Source organism: Camelus ferus, chromosome 1, assembly GCF_009834535.1.
Source record: "Camelus ferus isolate YT-003-E chromosome 1, BCGSAC_Cfer_1.0, whole genome shotgun sequence".
Classification (NCBI taxonomy): domain Eukaryota; kingdom Metazoa; phylum Chordata; class Mammalia; order Artiodactyla; family Camelidae; genus Camelus; species Camelus ferus.
In genome coordinates, this window is record NC_045696.1 from 71089286 (window position 1) to 71111067 (window position 21782).

Genomic DNA, 21782 nt, shown 5'->3' on the forward strand with positions numbered 1-21782 from the left:
ATCCAAGAACCCAACATATGGGAGCCCAGGGCAATGAGGATACTCTCTCAACACCAAGAGACTGAGATGTAAGCCAGAATACCAACTCGATAATTTATAATAGGAAAACAACAGCCATCATGGGGTCTGGACAGTCAATCCTCTGGTCAGTCCCTTCTGTCTCTATAGGAAATACATAGTGAAGTCAAATTATAATCAGAAGATTATACAGAACATGGAGTCAAGTAAGGAGAGAGAACCAGAGAAGTATAATGACAGCAAGGTTGGGACAGCCACATACACTCATCTACCATGAGGAATCTAGCCCTAGGGACCAGAAACATAAGTCCTCAGGCAGGGCACTCTTTCTTGGAGCAGTCCTGTAGAAAGTGCCTCTCTGACTCCCATTTTCAATAATACTAATGATAGCTAACAGTCTTTGAACACTGGATCCTATGTTAAGTACTTTATAAAGATTATCTCAGTTCTTTTCACAGTAGCTCCATTCAGAAGATACTATTACAACAGCCATTACCATTTTCTAGTTGTAACAGAAACTGTATAGCCTGCAAAGCTTAAAATATTTACTATTTGGCCATTTTCAGAAAAAGTGTACTGATCTCTAACCTAGAGTAGGTCTCATAATACTAACCTCTAACCTCTAGGGGTTGTCATGAGGATTAAATAAGTTGGAAAAGGCCCACCACATTCCTTAGCATCTATGAGGAGTTCAATTTGTTCGTTTAGATGAAATGTAACATAGGATACTCCGCAAGCTGTGGACCCTGTTCTTAGATCTTGGGAATCCTGCTTGGAAAGTTTTTCTTTTTGATTTTTAGACGTTTTCTCTCCTCTGTCCAGAAAAGGATACCTCCTAGTCAAGCAGATTTTAAGAGAGTGTTACTCTGCCAGTCACCAGCATGAGAATCAGCCTGTGGGCTTGTTGAAAATACAGACCCCTCGGACCCACTTGAGACCATCCCTGGAATTAGAAACTCAGGGTGGGGTCTAGCTTTCCAGGTTATTCTGATGAACAGTAAAGCTTGAAAACTATAGATTTACAGTAAGTCTATAAGTAAATGCAATGGCTTAAAAGCACAGAATTCAAGAGTTTTTAACCTCTGGGGGAAAGAAGTTTAGGGGACCACACAGAAAACCTTGAATACTCAAGGATTTTTATTTTGTCAGGCATTTTTCTAGATATCTTTCATACTCACTCATATTAAAACCCCAATAAATAAGTATGTACTAATTTCCCCCCCAAAACTGAGAAAATGGAGGCAAAGAAACTTAAGTATTTTGTCAAGGATTCCACACCTAAGATTCCATGATTTTGCCCGTGATTCCACAAGTAAGATGACATGTGACAAGATTCCAACAGAATTCCCTGCCTCCAGGGTCCCAGTTCTTAAGGACTAGGTTATACTTCTAGTCCTAGGGATGTTCTATTTCTCAAACTGAGTAGAGAAGACATACATTCGAGTTATTATTTATACTTTACATATATACTATATTCTAACCTCATATATGTGAAATATTTCACTTAAATATACACGTGCTTTAAAAAATACCAAAATAAAAACTATAATTGGAAGGAAACCCATTGTGTAATCAAACTTCACTAGAGCCCCCAAGGTTGGCAGTGGGAGAGAACCCCAAGGAGAGGGGCAGCTGGACCTCTCAGAGCTCCACCTTACATCCCAGTACTTGTTCCTCTTGGGAAATCACTTCAATCTCCCCTCAGAGGGCGCTGTCCTCACCCTCACTGAACACGGGAAGGCAAGGGGGTGGAGGGAAGAGGGGAGGCATGAGACCAAGTTTCTGATAGAGCTGAGAGAATGAAGAGATAACTCTCTAGGTGACGATGGCTCCTAGTGCCCAGCGGCGCAGACAGAAAAGCGCTAGGCATTGCGCTTGAGGTGCCTGCACATGCCTTATCTAACTTGAGTTTGCAGCTCCATTTCTAGAAGTGAATCCGAGGCTCGGAACGAGTTCACAACTTGCCTAAGTCATACAGCCAACTAGCGCTGGGACTTGAATTAGGTCCTCTTAGCTCTCCAGTGCTTAAGTCAGCCTCCCCACGGTCCAGAACGGGGTCATGGGTCACCTCACTCAGATTCAGAGAGTCTTTCTCCCGGGGGTCCCCGGACTAAGAATCTCGTGGTTCCTGTTTACCTTGGCTAAATACTGCCATGATTCTGGAGGTACTGGATCTTGACTTCTGACTGAGGCGTCCTCTGAGAGGAGCAGGTAGAAGTGAGGGGCGGGGCCGGTACAGCCAGCTCTACCTGGGCTGGACTACCCCGGGACTACCCACCTAGCACAAGGATACGGTCTTCGGGCAGCAGCTCAGGCTCTAGGAGGTCACGGAAAGAGGAGAAGTCCCCGAACCACTCGTAGGGGGCAGAGTCGGCAGCGCACCGGTAGCGCTGGTCCCAGTACTGGACCTCGCGGTACCAGCAATTATTCTCTGGTAACTCAGGAAGGGGCGCCGAGAGGCCTGGAGAGGCCATGCTGGCAGTGCCGGACCTGCAGAGCGGCAGACTCCACCTCTGGGTGGGACTTGTCACCCATATGTAGCCAATCGGAATAGTGGCATGTAAGAGGCGTGGCCCCTGTGTCTCCACCCAGCACCCGCAGTTGCTCAACAGAAACACGTGGAACTTCCGTCCTCTGCTAAACGCGCTTGGAAGAATCCTCCGGGTGGGAAAACCATATCGTTCAGACTCTGAATCCTCCGGCTGCACTGCTCACAAACTTTTGAGAACTACACTCACGGTGTCAGACTCACTCGAGTTCGTCACTGTTCTCATATTTTCAGTTTGACTGGCTCCTTCCCTTTATAAGTCTGAAAGTTAATGAAAAATTAATTTCTTCCCAGTTTTGAGCACCCAGAAGGCTCTAAAGGGTGGCGGGAGTAGCGCGGACACAGGTCTTGCTTTCCGGGAAAGACTGGGATGAACACAGATTATTACCAACCACAGGCGAAGTGTTTTATGCTGGGCGAGGAAGGGGAGGAGAGACAGGGCGCCCCCAGGAATGTTACTTTTCTGGGCAAACGCTGGATCCATATTAGCGCTTGTGTGACCAGGGGTAAGTATGTACTGTGGAGTAAGACTATTCCTGCTCGTATGGAGCGTGCAGTCCATCAGGAGAGACAGATATAGAAGAAGTACATTTTAGTGGAGTAAATAAGCACTCTGCAACTCCAGTCAGCTCTCAGTCCTTTGGGACATGCGGCGCGGGGAGCGGAACCTAAGTGCCGAAGTGTCGGGATTCCCGGGGTAGCGGTCCCACACCGGCGGCGCACCGTCAAGATGGCGGCGGGCTTGAGGAAACGCGGCCGGCCGGGTCCCGCAATCCGGGCGGCGGGACTCTGCGGGCAATGGTTACGGCGCGCCTGGCAAGAGCGGGGCCTCCTGTTGCTGGAGCCGCGCTACACGCTGCTGGTGGCGGCCTGCCTCTGCCTGGCGGAGGTGGGCATCACCTTCTGGGTCATTCACAGGGTGGCATGTGAGTGCGCCGAGGGGGAGGGGAAAGAGGGAGGGGGACCGAACCCCCGACTCAAACTGGAACCCAGATTCGGAGCGCAAACTTAGACCCCTGATCCACTCAGTCATCAATTGCAGACCTGTATCTTTTAACCAAGTCCCAAGCCTGCTGTACAGAAAACCAAACCGGATTTTAATTCCTTCCAGAAAACCTGGGTTCGAGTTAATGTCCTGCTGCTCCTGCTGCTTGTGTCTGTGGCTTTGGACACGTCACTTCCCTTGTTTGGTCTCAGTCTTCTTATCTGTTCAATTCTACTCTCTCTAAGTCTCTTCTCAGCCATGGCACTTTGTGACGGTTGAGTCTGGCATTATTGGTGGCTCCTTTCCACGCTGAAAACATTGGGCTTAAGGCTTTCTTGATAAAGGCGGTTAATTCAATACATACTTATCGTGTGCTTATTATATGGTTAACACTATGCTAAGTGTCAAGGGTATAGTGGCGAAAAAGATAGACACATCTCCTGCTTAGGTGTGTGGGCCTGGACAAAGATCAGTTAGCAGAAAATTGCAGAGTATCATTATCATGATAGTAGTAAGACTATAAAGGGTGCTATAAAGAACACAGAAGGTCACTTAAGTCAATCTTGAGGAGTCAGAAAATGCTTCCTAGAGTTCCCCCTTGAAAGGTGAGAGCTAGTTAAGGAAAGAGAGAAGTGGGGAGGGGAAAGAATGCTCTAGGCAGAGAGAGCCCTGTATCAGAAAGCTCCGATCAAAAGAGAAAGTCTCGTTTCTTTGAGAAACTGAAATAATTTTTTAGAGCTGGAACATAGAAATCAAGTGAGGGTAGTAGTGAAAGATTGCAGAAATTGAGACTAGGTTATGAATGACTCTGTAAGCAGTGTTAAGGAGATAGTTAGCATGGTGGTTAAGAATTTGGGACCCCATGAGTTCCAGTCTCAACTCTGCCCTTCCTATCTCACCAATCTTGAGCTGGTCACTTAACCTCGTTAACTCATAATTTCCTTTTCTAAAGAAGAGAATAATAGAATTTTGTCTCTATCTTAAGAGCCCTGAGGAATTGAAGGGTTTTAAGCAGAGAAACTGATATTTCTATTATAGGAAGAGCTCTCTGGCTGCAGGGTGGAAAATATATTGTGGTAGGGTGAAAGTGGAAACTGGGAGCCTAATTAGGAAGTTGTTGCATCATTGAGGCTAGAGATTGTGTGAGGCCCAAATTAGAGTGTGTGATAGCAGAGAAGGATGAAATAGTAGAGATATTTAGAATGAAGAATAGGCAGGACTTGATGACTAGGGGTTGGAAATGAAAGAAAAGGACATAGATGTTTCCCAGGTTTGTGATCTGGGCTGCTGAAGGCTAATGGTGCCATTCATGGAACCCAGGAATGGAAGTAGATTTGGAGTTGAAGGTTTCAGTTCCATTACAGACATGTTTGAGTTTGAGATACCTGGATTCACCCGGAGAATGTCAGATAGGCAGTTAGGTAAGGGATTGTGATAGAAGTCCTGAGAATGAGCTAGAACTCTGTGCTTTGATGGGCTGGGGCAGATACATTTTGAACTTGGAAATAACCACACCATCCTGTCCTTTTCCAGATACAGAAATTGATTGGAAGGCCTACATGGCTGAGGTAGAGGGCGTCATCAACGGTACCTATGACTATACTCAGCTGCAGGGTGACACTGGACCTCTTGTGTGAGTGGGGATAGGAGGTTCAGCGAGGATGTGAGGGGCTGACCAGATGCCAGCCTGGATAGCTTGACCCAGACTCAAATTCCTTCTCTTTCAGATACCCAGCTGGCTTTGTGTACATCTTTATGGGGCTATACTATGCCACTGGCCGGGGCACTGACATCCGTATGGCCCAACACATCTTTGCTGTGCTCTACCTGGCCACCTTGCTGCTTGTCTTCTTGATTTACCACCAGACCTGCAAGGTGAGTCCTTGCTGCCAAGACCAGGGAGCTCCAAATGGGGAGGGCTAGGGAGTGGGGATGGCTGAAGGCTGGTGAGCTAACCGTATTCCCCACTGTGCCCATCTTTCAGGTACCTCCCTTCGTCTTTTTCTTCATGTGCTGTGCCTCATACCGTGTCCACTCCATCTTTGTGCTGCGGCTCTTCAATGACCCAGTGGCCATGGCGCTGCTCTTCCTCAGTATCAACCTACTGCTGGCCCAGCGCTGGGGCTGGGGCTGCTGCTGTTTCAGGTCAAACACCCCTCCTTTCTGGCCCCCTCTCTCACTTTATGTATTTCTATCACTTTCTCCCCAATTTTCTGTAACAGAGTAAGTAAGGGAGTGGGTCAGTTAGGGCCACACTAGGCAAGTCCAGGAGCTATAGAAAGTCTTCAGCCCCAGGCCCCAACACACACACACCCTCTTCCCATCCCATTCCTTCCAGACAGCATGTGTTGTTAGAGTTGGTCATTGCATTCTAAATACTCAGTATGTTTGCTCACTCAATCTGAATGTAGAGACAAAGTATCAGCTTCCTATTCCCAGCCTCCCTCTAGTCTGCCTTATCCTCCCTCCAGCAGTTCTTAGTGTGGGCCCCACCCTGGATCTTGCTGTCAGGGGAGTGGAAGAGTTGCTGTGGTAATGGTGGGGGGTTCATCTTTGGGTGGGGTGCATGGCCCTGGAGCTGATCTCCACCCTTCCTCTCCCCTACCCACCCCAGCCTGGCAGTCTCTGTGAAGATGAACGTGTTACTCTTCGCCCCTGGGTTATTATTCCTTCTACTCACGCAATTTGGTCTCCGTGGGGCCATCCCCAAGCTGGGCATCTGTGCTGTCCTTCAGGTATTCCCTCCTTACCCCTTCCCCTTTCTAATGAAGGGGAGGCCACTCTGTCTGGCCTCCTTTCATCCTTGAGACTTCTCAAAGTCAAGAGTCAGAGTTTTGGAATTGATTCTGGGCTGGGCAGCCACTGCCTCTGGGTTTTGGTTTCTTTAGCTATAAAACAAGGACATTGAACTAGATGGTCTCTGAGAGCCTTTCTGGCTCTGCTCATTTATGACTTGGTGAATCCAAACTTAAAGCACTGTTATTACCTGCTTCCTTGGCTTGTTTGGCCCAAGGCTCTGGCCTGGGGGTGGACTGGCTTTCCTGCTATTCGTAGTGGGAATTAGGGAAACTCTGAGACTTATACCCTGTTCCCACTTCTCCCGGTGATTGGCATGAGGCTAGGGGTGAGCCTGGACATCTCTACTGATATCACATCCATCCTCAGGTGGTGCTGGGACTACCCTTCCTCCTGGAGAACCCTGTTGGCTACGTATCCCGCTCTTTTGACTTTGGCCGCCAGTTTTTATTCCGCTGGACAGTGAACTGGCGCTTCCTCCCCGAGGCCTTCTTCCTGCATCGTGCCTTCCATCTGGCACTTTTGACCGCCCACCTCACCCTGCTGTTGCTTTTTGCCCTCTGTAGGTGGCACAGGTGAGAAAGGGGAGCAGTGCCATGGGCAGAGGTGAGGGAAGCAGTGAAGGGCCTTGGCTTTAGGGGCTCCTTAGGGGAGATGTTGAGCTCATGGGGTGTGCTTAGAGCTTGGCCCGTGATGGGGGCTTGATAAATGTCTCAATGGTTTCTCCCCAGGACAGGGGAAAGTATCCTGTCACTGCTGAAGGATCCCTCTAAAAGGAAGGTTCCACCCCAGCCCCTCACGCCCAATCATATCCTTTAAATCATGGGAAGGTAAGTTGCCCTCTGCAGGTACAGACGGGGTCCTAGTCAGCTAGCCCTGGATGGCTGGTGATCTGGGGGAGGGAAAAGGAGGTGTCAGTAATAGCTGCAGGGACAATTTATAGAGCTCCTGCTCTTTACCAAACACTATATTAAGCACATTTTACTCTTAATTCTAAATATTATTAGTTACCATGTAAGTGCTCACCCTCTGTCTGGTGCTGTCCTAAGAGATTTATATGCATTGTAACATTTAAAGCTCACAGATCCTGAGGTAGGGAGTTATTTTTATTATCCTCATTTTGCAGGTGGCAAAGTAAATGCTTTCTATAAGAGGTTAAGTAATATGCCAAAGTCATACAACTAGTAAGTTATGGGCTCACTAGGCCTTATGCCTGTAGGTATTACTGTCTCCACGTAATTGAGGAACAGGTCAAGAGAAGTTAAGAAAGTTGCCCAAAGGTATGCATCTAGGAACAGCAGAGCTGCGGGGCTATCTGACCCAAAAAAACTATTGCCCCTCTGCTTCGAATCCTCCCTACCCGTTCTGTACCTGCCCTTGGCCTTGACCACCGCCTACAGATTGTTTCTACCCTCTTCACCTCCAACTTCATTGGCATCTGCTTCAGCCGCTCCCTTCACTACCAGTTCTACGTCTGGTATTTCCACACACTGCCCTACCTCCTGTGGGCCACACCTGCACGCTGGCTCACACACCTGCTCAGGTACTGGCTGGGACAACCTGGGGGAGTGGGAAGGGCCAGGGAGCTCCTCATCCCAAGACTGTGACCAAGGAGGGGCAGAGGGTGAGCTGAAGGGCTGCAGGCCTAGAAACTGGACAAGACCTGGAGGTTATTTCTCATCTCCAGGTTGCTGGTGCTGGGACTCATTGAGCTCTCCTGGAACACGTACCCATCCACGTCCTGCAGCTCTGCTGCCCTGCATGTGTGCCATGCTGTCATCCTGCTGCAGCTCTGGCTGGGCCCCCAGCCTTTCCCCAAGACCACCCAGCACAGCAAGAAGGCCCAATGAGATCCACCTTTTCCCCTCCGGTCCATTCTCAGGACCCTGGATGGGGATGGACTCTGCCCTTCCCAATAAACCTTACAAAGTCCACTTCTGTACAGACCAAGCTGTGAGGGGCAGGCACGTTGCAGATAAAGAACTCATACAGTTCTAAGAGGCACTTTATTGCATAGGATTGTGGGACTGTGGCTCTCTCCCCTTCCACTGCACTGCACAGAGCTCAGAAGGGACATGGGATGGGAGAAGCGGGAGAGAGCACAGGCAGGCACTTTCTGTGGGGGCAAGAGGATTCTGTGAAGGGGATGAGAAGCAGTGGGGGCAGGCTGTCACCAGCCTACCCCTCCCCAGCACCGAGAAGCTGGCCCTGGGTGGCAGTGACTTGAGTCTGGTGGGGGTGCTAACCCAAGCAACAGGCGACCCTCACATGTTTGCTGGGCTGTAGCACAGCAGGTGCAGCTGCAGGTTCTGGTCCCAGTGGCGTAGCAGCAGGAAGAGACCCCGGGCTGCAGCCTTGAGGTTGGCCAGGTCAAGGCCGTCAGGCAGGTGCTGTGCCCGCAGCCAACAGTCCGCCTTAGCTGCTGCCAGTTCCCATTCGCCAAAGGCAGCGGCACAGCGGTGCTCCAGCCAGGCAAGCGCCACAGCTGTGGCCCAAGTCCGGCCACGCAGGTCCACACCACCAGGCCCTTCGGCCCCTTCCGAGGCCTCGGTGTCTGAGCCCCGCCCACTGTCTACCTGGCCTGGACCCTCGGAGCCTGAGCTGGGGGATGGGCTACAGGAGGCCGTGGCACTGTCGCCTTGGCCGACACCGTGTCCTAGAAGTGCCCAGGGAGAGGAGGCCGAAGTGGGGCTCAAGCTGGCGCGATGCGCTGCGAAGGGAGAGGCGCGGCACAGGCGCTCCCGTGAGATGCGCACCGCGGCGCAGAAGAGCGCGTCCAAGCGAAAGGACCCAGGCGCCTCCTGCAGCCGAACCTGAGGAGAGAGGAGGTGGGGGGAGAAACGAGCTGAGACAGTGCCCTGGCCCTGGCCACGCCACCCTCCACCTCCCGAGTCCTCACCAAGGGCAAGTAGTCGTGGGGGCTGCCTTCACTGTTGCTGTCATTGGCCTGGCTGCTGTTGGGGCTGCAGAGTCTATGGCTGCCTGGGCCTCTGGCCTTGCGACGCCCCAGGCTAAGCTGAGAGGGAGGCTGGGGGGACAGGTGATGAGGACTTCCGGGGGCCACTGCAGAGTCTCCCAAAGCAGAGTTGGAGTTGCCATTTTGATCCAGGTCCCAGCCACCTGCCAGAGAGCCTCCCTGAAGTTCTGCACTGGAACCATTCAGTGCCAGTGGTGGTCCCTAATCCCGGTTGCTCCCTACCATTTCCCCCAATTTGTGTTACCTTTAGAGTGGACAACTGTGGGCAGAGGAGCTGCATCTAGATGGCCCTGAGAGCCAGGAGAGGTGCCTGGGGGCTCGGCTGGCTCTGCGGGGACACACAAGACAGGGGTAAGATTTGTCTGGGGGGGTGGCCAGTGAGGTGAGAACTGGCACCCGGGAGGGACCATACCTGAGCTCCGCACCTGCAGGGCTGTGGGCAGGACTTCCCTGGTGGTGGCATCCACAGCTACAGGGCAGGTGAAGCAGGAGGGAGCAGAGCTGACCTTGCTTGTCTGAAGGGCTCGGAGCCAGGACCTCCGGGCATGGCCTATGAAACCAAAGAGCAGCATGCTGAACAGGAGGGGGTGCACTCCCACCACTCAGTCTCTACTAAGGGCTTCACAGGAAAAAACCTTATAATGCTCCCATAGCTTCTCCCTCTCTGCACTTTTGAACAGAGTGGAGTTCCTTCTCAGGGCCAGCTCAGAGTCCCCAGCTTTGATGATAAGTGGTTAGGCTGAATGCTCAACTCCCTCGTAGCAGGGCTAGGTCCCCTGGATATCCACAAATTCAACAAATTCAACACAACCCAGAGGAAGCATTGACTGGTACCTTTTCCATCCATTCATTTCAGCACTATCCAATAGACCTCTATCTGCAATGATGGAAATGTTCTATATCTGCATAATCCAATATGGTAGCCACGTCACATGTGACTATTAAGTCACTTGAAGTGTGGTGAGTGCAACTGAAGAACTAACATTTTAACTTTCATTTTTTAGAAGAATATTTTATTTTGCTTTTTTTCCTCTCGTTAACAAAGGCAGTGGGGATTGAACCCAGCACCTCGTGCATGTGGAGCATGCACTCTACCACTGATAAAACCTCAACCCCAAAACTTTACCTAATTTTAACAGTCTTCCTAAGTGACAGATTTTGTTTTGTGGGCCCTGTGAATCACTACAAGATGACATTCCCTCTCTGTTTGCTGCTAGGAAGCTTGCCAATTTTGGGGTCCCATGCCTGCAAGGGCACATAACCTCATGGTGTGCATCTTTAATATAACCTCATTCTCTGCTTCCTCTCATTTTTCCCTTTCTTGTCCCATTGTCTTGCTTAATCTTATTTTCCTTGTCAGTGTGGGTGAGCCACCTCAAATTATTAATGAGCAAGGTGAGATATAGGGAGTGATCACACAGACCCATGCCTCTGCCACTCTCTGCCCCATACAGGCTTCCTGATCCCTGACTGGGCCCACCAGCAACTCACCCTGGTCAGTCATGGTCTCGCCCCCTCCTCGGAGAGCCAGCTGCTCATTGTCCCGGACCACAGAAGCTGCTGTCAGTCGATGGAGTGCTTGATCCCATGCACTTTCTCTTTCAGGGGGTGATGGAAGCTGTGAGCCACCATCCACAGGCCCCCATAATGTCTCCAGCCCAACACCCACCTCCCAGCACATAGGCTGCTTCCCACACAGGCCCCGGATCACCACGTGGCAGCGTGGAGCCTGGGGAGGCAGTGGTACTGGGGGAGTGGCCAACTCCCCATTGTGAGGAACAGCTGTGAACAAGAACGGTGGTTCCATCAACATGTCCCAGTCCATGGGAGCCGGGGAGAGCAGGTTTCCTGGAGAGAGACAATGATAGGACCAGGGGCAGTGTGGTGCCCTGGTTACCACCTCCCCAAAGCCTCCTTGGTGTCAGAACCCAGCTAGCTCCCCATCCAACCTTTACCTGAGTCATCCAGGCCCTGTCCCAGCTGCTGCCCTGGCTCAGGGCCTGGCCCATCTGGTGCTACACCTAGAGATGGGTGTCGGGGATGGCCAGGGACTGGGTTGGCCCGGCCTGGGGGTGATGAGAGGCTTCGACCAGCCAGAGCTGCTCTGCATCGACGGCCCAGCACCTCAGCACTCAAGGCCCCAGTCTGCACGTAAAAAGTGGGGTTCACTGGTCCAGGAATACAGAGCTCCTGGCCATCAGACATACAGACACAAATGGTCACATTGCCCCTTTGTTTGAAGCTCCGAATGGCTGTTCATCACCCTTACGTTTCTCATGGCCCCTGGCCCCCTTCCCAGTGCCGTGTCACTCCATGCCCTATTTCTCACTTAAGGTTGTTGCTTGTCCTATTTTCATTCATGTCTTCTCCCTTTTTACCTGGCTAACTTCTTATTCTTCAAGAGGTGGCTCTTTACTTCCTGACTCTCTCAGACAGGGTTAGTCACCTTGATTCTGAATCCTAGTAATGCCATGTCCTGGGCTCATCAGTATATTGTACTGTATCATATAGATTTACCCATCTAGTTCTTCAGCTAGACTTACTAGTAACCACTGCATAATGTATGGCATACAGCAGATGGTCAATAAACATTTGCTGGATACATGGGAGATGGATGTGGATTGAATCTCACCTTGACTGGAGCCAGTGGGGGTGGAGGCAAGGGGCAGGAATGGGAGCCTGCAGGTTCTCCCCAGGCCAGGCTGCGGCAGCCCTGCTGAGAAGGGGGATCCAGGGGAGCACTGCCTTCTGGGGAGCCAGGGCCCTGGGAGACTGGGGACTCGCTGCTGCCTGTGGAGCCTGGGCCTGGCTCTGGGCTGGCAGAGCAGTGGGTGAGCACATACTGCTCCCGGATGTATGAGGACTGGAAGATGCGGCGCCATATGGCTGTTTCAGAGGAGGGGTTAGGTCCAGGGTCCGTAACTGGGTCTGTCAGAGCATCAGTACCTATTGCGAGGCAGGAGAATAGATCCTGGCTCTTGCCTCTCTCCCAGTGCCCACTCCTCCCCAACGCACATACACCCGGGCACTCACTCTGCTCTGAGTCCCCAGCAGCCCACAGGCTGGACAGCTCTGCTGACACAGTGCCTGTTCCCAGTGGCTCTGAGGTGCCAGTGGGCTCAGTTCCAGGGCTGGTGGCAGATGGTGCTTCTTCTGGGGATGGGAACACGGAACCGCCCAAGCTCTGCCAGCCAGGCTCTTGGCCCTGGAGAGGCATAGACATTGGGGGGAAAAAACTGACTATAGTTACATACTACCTCTTTCCAAACAGGATTTATGATGGCTCACTGCAAGAGGCAATAAAGTTAATAAACCAGAAATGAAAGCCCAATACTGAAGGAGAAGGATGCATACGTGCTGACCATAGGGTTACTAGAGCTGCTGTGGCTGAGCTACAGGTTTTGGCGAAAACCTTGCAGCAAATGCTGGCACTTTTCTGTATGGCTGTTGCTTTAGTGCCCAAGGGTAGCACATGACAGCTCAGTGGAAGACCTTATGATGGGGGCAGTCTGCAGTCACCTGGGGTTAGGGCAGTGTGGTCTCTGGGGAGGCTTTGTGGGTAGTAGTAGGAGAGTCTGGCAGAGAGAGGCACAGGGAATAGGAAATGGGTTTTGAAGAGATACAGGGGCTTCAGCCATCCCAGCCCTGGCCTACCCCAGGGGGGCGGGACCGGAAGCCATCCACCCTGAAGAGTGAGCAGTAACCGAGCAGCTGGTCCCCAGGGTAGAGTGCTGGGATCTCCCGAGGCGTCAGCAGTGCCTCCACCGTATCAGGAACAAACCAGTCTACAGAGACGTCGCTCAATGCGGGCTCCAGTGCCTTCCGCAGAGCCTGCACCAGCTGTGGGGTGTGACCAGAGGGAGGTCATGGGAGAGAAAGAGGCGTCACACAGTCAACAGAGCCATCTGCTGAACCTCTGGCTGAAGGGAGCAGGTGAGGCGGGGGCCTGGGGTGTGAACAAGCGAGGGGACTGAGCACTCAGTCCTCAGGGCTTGGTGCATCTCCTGGCCTAAGCCATGCCGTGTAGACGAGGCAAGGCTTTTCAAGGACATGGCTCAGTACCGAGACAAAACTGAGAACAAGATTTTTGAAGGAGTCAGAGGCCGTGGCCCCCACACCCTTGGCCTCCTGCAGCACCCCACAGCAGCACAGTGGGTTCTCCCCTGATTGGCCTCTCTAAGAAGAGGCGGGATTAGAGTGGAGGAGGAGTCCTGGTCAGGGTGCCAGGAGACCCCACAAACTGACCAGGTTCTGTTTCAGACTGAGTGCAACTTGGGAGGAGGACTTGAGTAATAGGGCACAACAGGACCCAGGTTCAAGCTCACCTTGGGCTGAAGCCTTTCCCCAGGCCTCAGGAAGTAGGCCTGGCCCCGGCTAAGAGCAGACAGGCCCTGGAGCAGCTGGCGGCAGGCAGGCCCCAGCCCAAAGGAGAAGCACCTGACGAGAGAAGGGGAGCAGCTGTGACCACCAGGAGCCTCTTTGGGGAGCAATCTCAGGAGCCTGGCTGTGCCCACCCCCTCCTTACCTGGCTGCCCCCCTGTGCCACCTCACGAGCTCCAGGGTTTGGTGGGTAACGGTGGCCAGGGGTGAAGCAGCGGTGAGCAGGAAGAGCTGCCGAGGGTGGGCCCTGTGCTGGGGCTGCCCCAGGGCCCAGTCCAGCACAGCCAGCACATCTGGAGGGCCGACCACAGCCTGCAGGGCCTCAATGCTCTCACAGATGAGCTGCACGGCATCCTGGAGGAAGAAAGCACAGGCTGGGCCACGCTGAGCTGAAACATCTCTGCTAGGCCCCCAGATCCCTGGGCCACACTCACATCACTGCAAGGCCGGCTCTCTGGGAAGAGGGGCTGCACTGACGTGCCAAACATGGCCAGGTTGATGAGTGTCTGGGGAGGGAGCGACTTCACAGCCAAAATGATGGCATCCTGGGGAGGGCCAGGAAGGGCAGGGTGAGGCAGGCCCCACTGGCACCAGGAGAGAACACGGGACCCAGATTGCCTGCCTTCTCCAGGCTGTGTGTAAATTGAGGGGCCGGATGAGGTAATCTGGGAGGAAGCCCCGTGTGTGTGAGTCTGTGTGTGAAAAATCTCTATGAGTGAGACCCTGGGGTGTGAGGGAGACTCCGAGTTCCTGTGAGAGATATTTGTGTATGTGACCCTGGAGGTGCTTGTGAATCCCTGGGTTTGGGGTTTGGGGTGACTGAATGTACCTCTATGTATGAAAGAGGCTCTTGGAATCTGGGAGAAATGCATGGATGTGTGAGTATGAGAAAGAGAGAGAAGGTGTGTATCTGTCTTCGAAGGCTGCCCCCAGCCCACCTCAGACCCACTGCCCCACCCAGCCCCAGGCCTGCCCATGCCGCGCCCCCACAGGCCTTGTGTGCCACGCTGCTGCCATCCACCAGGAAGAGGAGCTCCCGCGAGGCTGTGCCCAGGTGTCCAGGCTTGGAGCTCAGGTCCGGGCAGAAGCTCAGCACCAGCACGGGGTTCAGCAGGATGTCCTTGTGGAAGCGTCGCTGCAGGAACCACACCTGAGCACGGGACCCCGAGTCATCCTGGGCTGGGCTTAGTGCAACTGCGACCTGGGCTGGCAGCAGGACCTAGCCCCGGGGGTTTTCTCAGTCCAGTCCCCTCAGAGGGGCACCCTTTTGTATTCATCTGAATAAAGGCAAGGGCAGAGGCAAGTGGCTGTCCTCTGCCTTTGTCAGTCCTAGCCCCCATCCTCTGAGACACATCCCAGGGAGACTTGAAAGGGACCTCCTGTGACAATACCCATCAGCCCTCTGGGATGGTGGTGGCAGCTACTGAGAGGGCCCGCTGAGAGCAGAGACCCCCTATCCATCCCAGCATAAGACAGTTCACCTGCTTCTCCTGCACTAACGCAGCCAGCAGTGAGGCCAGGGGCCAGGCCAGGACCCCAGGCAGCCATACCTGCCGGTCCCCATCACTGTCCCTTCGCTGCAGCCTCTGGAAATCCCGGCGGGCCCTCACCTGGGCCTCGTATTCTGCTGAGCTCAGGCTGCCAGCCTCCAGCATCAGGTGTGGCTGGTGGGGCTCTGGAAAGGAGGGGACCCAGTTCTGTCAGGGAAGCCCTTGTCTCTAGACCCCAACTGCTCAGTCCCATTATCCTGAGAACCTTGCAGGTCCAGCCTCCCTGTACCACTGGGCTCATCCTCACACATTTGTCACACATTTGACTTGGGGCCCAGAAATCTATACTTGAAAAATGCTACCCAGCTGGTCCTGAAGCAGGTCAGAGCTGGCCCACTGTATGCCCTAAGTCTCTCACCACTGGGGTGCAGCAGGATCTCCAAGGCCCGGTCACAGTGGTGGCCCTCTGCCAGTGTGACACAGATGGTGGCTGCAGAGCTGGCATGAGGGGGTGCATCTGCCCGCAGAGCATGAGAGGGGCTCTCCAGGCCTGAGGGACATAGAGGTAAGGAGAGGTGATGATCACTCCACCCCAAGCCAGTACTAAGAGCACAAATATCACCTTCTCAGACAACAGTGGTGGGGGCCAGGACTGTGACGGATTCAGCCCAGCTCTGAGTCCAATGAATAGGGTGGACAAGGAGGGATTTGCCTGCCTTCATAGACTGGGAGATGTATTCCTGGCTGGTCAAAGAGTTATATAACAACCAGTTGCTGATTTCACATTGTCCTCCACCTCTTGCACAAGGAAACGTAACTTTATCACTTAGACCGGTCTCATTGTAAGCATTTCTCTTCTCATTGGTGAGTGGAGTGGAATATAAATAAATTACACTGACAATCCTAGGGGTGTGTGTATTGTGTAGAAATGGCCAGGGGATGATCCCATTGTGAGACTGGAAGTTCCTAAGGCTTAGGTCCCTGTCTTCCTTTTGTCCCATGTTCCTCTCATCCCTGAGCCTTGAGTTATTTCCCAGTCAGCTATGCTGGGAGGGACACCCACCTGCCAGCAGGCATGGCCCAGTCACCAGCATCTCAAAGGAGAAGGTGTATGGGGCAGGGCAGCGGGCAGGGCCTGAGAACACGTCCCGAGGGGCAGCTGGCTCCTCCCAGGCCGGCCCTTCCCCCTCGGGGCTGCCCACTCCGAAGCAGCTGGTGGGGCTGGAAAGGAACACCAGGAGGGTCACTGGGCCACCTCCCAGGCCCCTAGACCCTGTGGCTGATTGGCCTCAGCCCTTCCCTACCCTGCCCATCCCCCGGGGCACTCTGCCAAAGCCCCCTCACCCGCACTAGACCCAGAGTAGCCGAGGGAGGGACGAAGAGAATCACCATAGGCCCAACCTGTCGTCACAGAGCCCCGGAGGCCTGGGGGGCCCCGGCGGGCCTGGAGGGGCCAGAGGGGTGAGCACAGAGGGTAGAGCCACGTGCAGCACCCCGTCAGGCCTGGAGGGCAGCTCCCGGCTGCTGTGCAGGGTCACTGTCATGGTGCCGGCCGCGGCGATGAGGCCTGTGGGCAGCACCAGCGTGGACCGGGCCTGGGCCAGATCCAAGACAAGATGACCTATGATGAATGAGGAAGGGGGTCAGAGGGGGCTGGAAGCAGGGGAGATGGGGGAAGATAGGGGTGGGAGCAGGCACTGAGTCAGGGAAGCTTGGGCAAGGGGGACTCTATGAGGTTGGAGGGATGCTGGGCTAATGCACTGGTGATGCAGGATGGAGGCATGAAATGAATGATGGTAGAAAGAGAGGCAGGTTGATGGTAGAAAGATCTGGCTGTCATCAGGAAAGGCAGCAGTGACACTGCTACTATTGGAGGGCTGAGGAGGAAGAGGGGGCATGTCCACACCACCCCCGAGGTCCTGGGGTTCCCATACCCTCTGTCCCTCTTCCTTTACCTGCTCCAGTCCATTCAACCCTTGGGCATCATCTTCCTAAAGAACCCTCACTGACATCTCCCATAGCCTGGGGCCCACCCTGCTCACAGATCCCCTGCTCATGAATGGTCAGGGGCTCTCCACAGCCCACTAGGAGTGGCTCCAGAATTTTCTACCGAAGAGGGGTTCAGGAACAGTAATCTACTTAGAAGCTAGCTGGAAGACATTTGAATATCAAGCACACCATTTTACTTAGATTGCGGGTTTGTTTGGGGACTGGTGGAGTCCTGGGCACCATGTCACCACTGCTGCTAAAGGAAAAATGGCCAGGTGTAAACAGTAGCAGTCAAGGTCACCAGCCTACCTTTACAGCCCTCCTTCACCTCATTTCCCTGCAATAATAATTTATCCATTCTTTGGAAAATGCTTGCTGAATAAATGAAGGGAAGAAAAAAATGGAAGGAAAAAAGGAAGTTAAGAAGAAAGAAAGTGGCTTCCATCCCAGGCAGCTGGGGCTTGGGACAGAGCACAGTGCCAGGTTTTGAGACTCCGCTCTGTGACTTTTAATTCTGTCCTTTGGTAACTCTCTTGATTAGAGGAGCCTCAGTTTCTTCATTTATAAAATGGGGGTCATAATAACTAAATTTCAAAGACTGTGGTGAGGATGAATGAGATAATACACACAAAGCATCCAACACATAAGAGGCTGTTGCTGTTACTTTTGTCATCTATGAAAAGGGGAAGGAGGACAACACTTGCGTTACATACCTCTCTGGATTCAAATGACATGACACCAGTGACTGGGCTTTGTCAACTGTGAATCAGTATAAACACGAAGTATTTTATTACCATTACCCAGAATCACTTACTTCCAAACTTTTGCTTACATCATTGCCCCTGCCTGAAGTGTCTTTCCTATCCCCTCCACAGCAGTACAACCCACCCTGCCTTTCAGTCAAATGCTGGCTCCGTTTCCTTCTGGAATATTCCTCGGGCCTCAGCCCAGAGCTCACTCTAGCTTCTAACTACCTGCTGGGCTTATGCCAACTCTCAACACCACTGGATTCGGTCCCTCTTCTTACCCAGATGGTAAATCCCATGTGCAGGAATCAAATGAATGTATAAATAAATACATGAAGGAATGAAGTGCAAGCCACAAAACCTAGCAGAAGGGCGGGCTTCCATTCCCTCACCGAGCACGCACGGAGCCCCCTTGTGCCACATTCTGTGCAAGATGCTGGGGCTTGGAGATGACCAAAACCCTGTCCTAGGCTCAGGAGCTAAAGCTCCAGAGAGGGAGAGAGGCGTGTGGACTGCCCGCCGTGTCTGTCTACCTGGCTGCAAACCTCGGGTTGGGCCTGGCTCTCATTCCCCCTGGCGCATGTCAGGTGCCCAGTCCTCGACTGTCAAATAAAGGGATGAATTAATGAATGAAAAAAACAGTGGCTGGAGTGGGGACAGGGAGGGGCGGGATGCAGAGCGGGTGCAGGAACTAGAGTGTGGCTGGCTTTCAGGGAGGCGGGGCGGGGGCGCCCCGGACTCACCCTGCGCGCAGCGGCGGGGCGTTGAGGCCCCCAGCGCGGGACCCAGCGCGCGGCAGCAGGCGGCCTGCGAGCGGCGCCGGCTCTGCAGCTGGAAGGAGACGCGCCGTCCTGCCGCCTCTGCCTCGAAGCCCGAAACCACTTCGGCCTCGGCCAGCGGATACACGAACACGCCTGGTGAGGAATGGACACACAAGCGATGTCGGACCATGCCTGCCAGGCAGGCGGTCCCCACCACCCTGCGCCCCCGCCGAGGCCTCACCGTCCACTGGCTGCGGCTGCGGGTTGTGGTAGGTGAGCCGGGCCCTTAGGCTGAGACAGGGTCCGTTGGCGCAGGCCCGGACCCAGGAGTCCGTGAGGGGCAGCGGCGTCCAGCTGGAGGGGCAGTACAGGCCAGGCATGGTGCCCCTGGGGAAAGGGGTGCTCGATGAAGGCTGCGCAGGGTGAGTCTAGGGCGCCCCGCCCTCCTGAAAGCCGGCTGGGAGAATCTAACTCGGGCACTGGGACGCGGACAAGCAGGGGACGCCAGGCTGAGCCGGAGGCTCCGGTCCAGAGGACAGGTGGCGTAGGGAGGGAGGCAGGGCCGAGATGGAGAGATGGGCATCCTCAACCGTTACCTGGGAAGCCAGGGCGGAGCGCAGCTCCAGGCAGCGCGTGGACCCGGGGAGCGGAGGGTTAATATTTAACTGGCGCTCCGGGCGCCCAGCAGTCCCGCCGCCGGCTCCTCTAGGGGCGGAGGGGAGGAGGGTGTCACAGCTGTTCCATCACCCCTTCCTGGGCCTCACCGCCACCCCCATACCTGCCGGCCCCCCGGGGCTCCCCGCGGCTGCCAGCTGTTGGAAGTGGAGCGGGTGGAGAGATGGAAGATGCTCTAGGTTGGGAACAAGGCTTTAAAGGGCCAGCATCCTCCTGGGTGCCCCTAGCCCAGCAAGGGATAGCAGGGGAGGGGTGGAATGAGGAGCTGAAGGGCCGCAGTTTTCTCTCCGGCGCCTCAATTGTGAGGGGCGCTGAGAGGGACTGCAGGCGGCAGTGGAGGGGGTTGGGTTGGGAAGAACTAGATAGGACGCGAAAGGAGGAGGTCTTACGGGGGAAGCAACACCGGGAGAGGTGTAGAGGCAGGGGGATTCCGTGGGATTCGTCCAGGGCATCTCCCCACGCTGGCGGGACTGATTTGGGGGTGGGGTGCGGCAGCTAGTGCCGCGGACCCCACAGCTGAGCCGTCAAGGGATGCTGCAGGCTGGGTCTAGGGATCTTCCCCCTCCCAACCGTCAGCCCCAGCCTCACCGTCCCGTCCTCTGCGGAGTTCTGGGAGCCACGACGGGACCAGGGTGGATTGTGCCGCCTCTGGGACCAGGGCCACACTCAGTCTGGGCACCTGCTGGGCGCCCGCTCTGGACTCCGGCTGCGGAGGCTCTGAATCCGCGCAGGGGCGTCGGCCCTGCGGGTGCTGGTCCCGCCCCCGCTCGGAAGGCCGCCCCTCCAGCCCGCATCGGCCCCGCCTGCCGCTGCGGCGGGGCTGCTGCTCCCCGCCCACTTCGGGCGCGGTACCGCCTCCGCGGCAGCCCTGGCCGCTAGGGCCAGACCTGGCACCGCAGTGCAGGGACAGCGTCCCCGCCGCCGCACAGCCCCCTACCAGTGCCGGACGGAGGCCTCCAAGGCCCCACCCTTTCCGTCCTTCAGGAAATGAGGTGTCGGGCAAGTGCGGCAGAGGGGCTCAGTCTGCGCCCCCCACAGCACTGCAGCAACCCCAGGTATCCCAGTATCACCCTACCCTACCCCCACACTGGCTCAGCTTTTCATCACTGCAGTGACCCTCCCTCATCACTGCAGCGAAACCCAGGGCCTCACCACCGTAGGGCTCCCCTCCCCCAAGAAGCCCAACCCTTTCCTTTGCAAAGTTCTCTTTTGTCACTGCAGAAACCGCCCCCATCCCTGCAGGTATTTTCAGCTGGTGTGATCACTTTAGTGACCACTCACTCCAAGCAGGGCTCCCCATCACTGCAGCGATTCTCCCCCACCCCCAGTCACCCTTCCCACCACTGCAGCGCCATCTCCTCGCTTTTTCTGGGGGTAGGGAGTGTAGGCAAAATTGTCTTCTGAGGCTGTAACTTCCTGGTACCTTCGGTTGCCCACCACCTTGTAAGTGAGGCCTTACAGCCTGCAGAGCCTTCTGGTAGCTGCAAACTGTCCCCATCATAGCAGTGACCACCACCCTATCACTGCAGAACCTGAAGGAGAAACCATCCCTGCTTGTAAAGAGTTCCTTTGTTACTAGCTGAATTTTCATGCTCTTGATGGTGTTACGCTGCAAAAGATTAGAGAAGTCCATAAAATCTCTCCCAGGATCCCTGAGGGAGAGTCTGGGAGCCCTGGGGAAGGGGGTCACCTAGGCAAGCTTTCTTGCAGAGTTCACACTCAGATTCTGCGAAGAGAGCTTGAGGAGAGCTAGGAGTGGGGGCCAGCTTTCAAGCCAGACCCAGGGTTCTCATCCTTCCCTGTTCACTCTATCCTGATTCCAGTCACTGTCACCATACTGGCAACAGGGGGGTATCCCCTGGCTCTTTGAGCACCAGAACCCTCCACCCCAACCCTTTCCCTTGCCAAACCACTTAGCTTGGTGGTGATAGCTTGGGCTTTTACCAGGGAACTTCATGGTTGGAAATGCACAAGGATGATACAGGAGGCACAGCACCATCACGATGATCCAGGGCATGGGGGGCCCCAGCTGAGTCCCAGCCTTATTCTTTCCACACTCTCTGAGCCATGGTTCCATTGACCCCTCTCCTCCCTTCTTTGCTGAACCCTCCCCCAGCTTCATTCAGACTAAGTGTTCCTCTAACAGGTTTGGGGGAGAAACAGTAGATGGTGAGTGAGTGGATGGACCCTCCAGGTGCTCCAGTTCTTGAGACAGGACCAGCCCTGGCTCTGAGGGCTACATGGAAGTCCAGGCAGTGACCACCTCTCCATGGGTGTTTTGTGCTCTGTCTCTTCCACAAATGAACCAAGAGTTACATGTGGCCCTCAGGGAAAACACAAAGCTTCAGGGGGCAGTCATTAAGGGGACTCAAACACATGGAAATGAACAAAGAGGTCCCTGTATTGGGTCCTGAGGA

General features: G+C 54.3%; 3 protein-coding genes across 6 annotated transcripts in view; 1 reads left to right on the forward strand and 2 right to left on the reverse strand.

Moving 5' to 3' along the window:
• LOC102524528 (endothelin-converting enzyme 2) overlaps positions 1–2528 on the reverse strand; it is a 30073-nt gene extending 27545 nt beyond the window's left edge. For both annotated transcript variants that reach the window (XM_032483127.1, XM_006183244.3), the window contains exon 1: positions 2297–2528. In XM_032483127.1, coding sequence (XP_032339018.1) covers positions 2297–2492 — 196 coding nt within the window. In that variant the 5' untranslated portion in view covers positions 2493–2528. The remainder of the gene's footprint in view (positions 1–2296) is intronic.
• A 749-nt stretch (positions 2529–3277) lies between these two features.
• On the forward strand, positions 3278–8340 carry ALG3 (ALG3 alpha-1,3- mannosyltransferase). Of its 2 annotated transcripts, none has more exons than XM_006183245.2 (9): positions 3278–3492; positions 5085–5184; positions 5279–5426; positions 5536–5696; positions 6166–6286; positions 6717–6922; positions 7079–7155; positions 7746–7890; positions 8035–8340. In XM_006183245.2, exons 1-9 carry the CDS (start codon positions 3297–3299, stop codon positions 8195–8197), a joined length of 1317 nt encoding a protein of 438 aa, XP_006183307.1. In that variant the 5' UTR covers positions 3278–3296; the 3' UTR covers positions 8198–8340. The 2 variants fall into 2 exon arrangements, with proteins under 2 accessions (XP_006183307.1, XP_014413498.1); XM_014558012.2 differs by having other exon boundaries at positions 3278–3455; positions 8035–8281.
• Positions 8335–20090, reverse strand: VWA5B2 (von Willebrand factor A domain containing 5B2). Of its 2 annotated transcripts, none has more exons than XM_032483148.1 (21): positions 19954–20090; positions 19287–19395; positions 18932–19077; positions 18673–18843; positions 16596–16815; positions 16258–16415; positions 15613–15744; positions 15255–15379; positions 14699–14854; positions 14139–14249; positions 13850–14058; positions 13650–13761; positions 12979–13164; positions 12358–12529; positions 11957–12270; positions 11280–11469; positions 10816–11172; positions 9737–9874; positions 9569–9652; positions 9247–9467; positions 8335–9160 (listed from the first exon to the last, which is right to left on the reverse strand). In XM_032483148.1, exons 3-21 carry the CDS (start codon positions 19068–19070, stop codon positions 8612–8614), a joined length of 3744 nt encoding a protein of 1247 aa, XP_032339039.1. In that variant the 5' UTR covers positions 19071–19077; positions 19287–19395; positions 19954–20090; the 3' UTR covers positions 8335–8611. The 2 variants fall into 2 exon arrangements, with proteins under 2 accessions (XP_032339039.1, XP_032339047.1); XM_032483156.1 differs by having other exon boundaries at positions 9247–9491.
• Between the last annotated feature and the right edge of the window lie 1692 nt (positions 20091–21782).

Excerpts from the sequence above, each read along its gene's own strand:
- ALG3 (XM_006183245.2), top strand. The coding sequence starts at position 3,297 with ATGGCGGCGGGCTTGAGGAAACGCGGCCGGCCGGGTCCCGCAATCCGG. Across the intron at positions 5,427-5,535 it reads TTTACCACCAGACCTGCAAG|GTACCTCCCTTCGTCTTTTT; the intron begins GTGAGTCCTTGC and ends CCCATCTTTCAG. Across the intron at positions 6,923-7,078 it reads GCCCTCTGTAGGTGGCACAG|GACAGGGGAAAGTATCCTGT; the intron begins GTGAGAAAGGGG and ends GTTTCTCCCCAG.
- VWA5B2 (XM_032483156.1), bottom strand. The coding sequence starts at position 19,070 with ATGCCTGGCCTGTACTGCCCCTCCAGCTGGACGCCGCTGCCCCTCACG. Across the intron at positions 16,416-16,595 it reads CCGGGGCTCTGTGACGACAG|CCCCACCAGCTGCTTCGGAG; the intron begins GTTGGGCCTATG and ends GTTCCTTTCCAG. Across the intron at positions 12,530-12,978 it reads TCCGGTCCCGCCCCCCTGGG|GGCCAAGAGCCTGGCTGGCA; the intron begins GTAGGCCAGGGC and ends ATGCCTCTCCAG.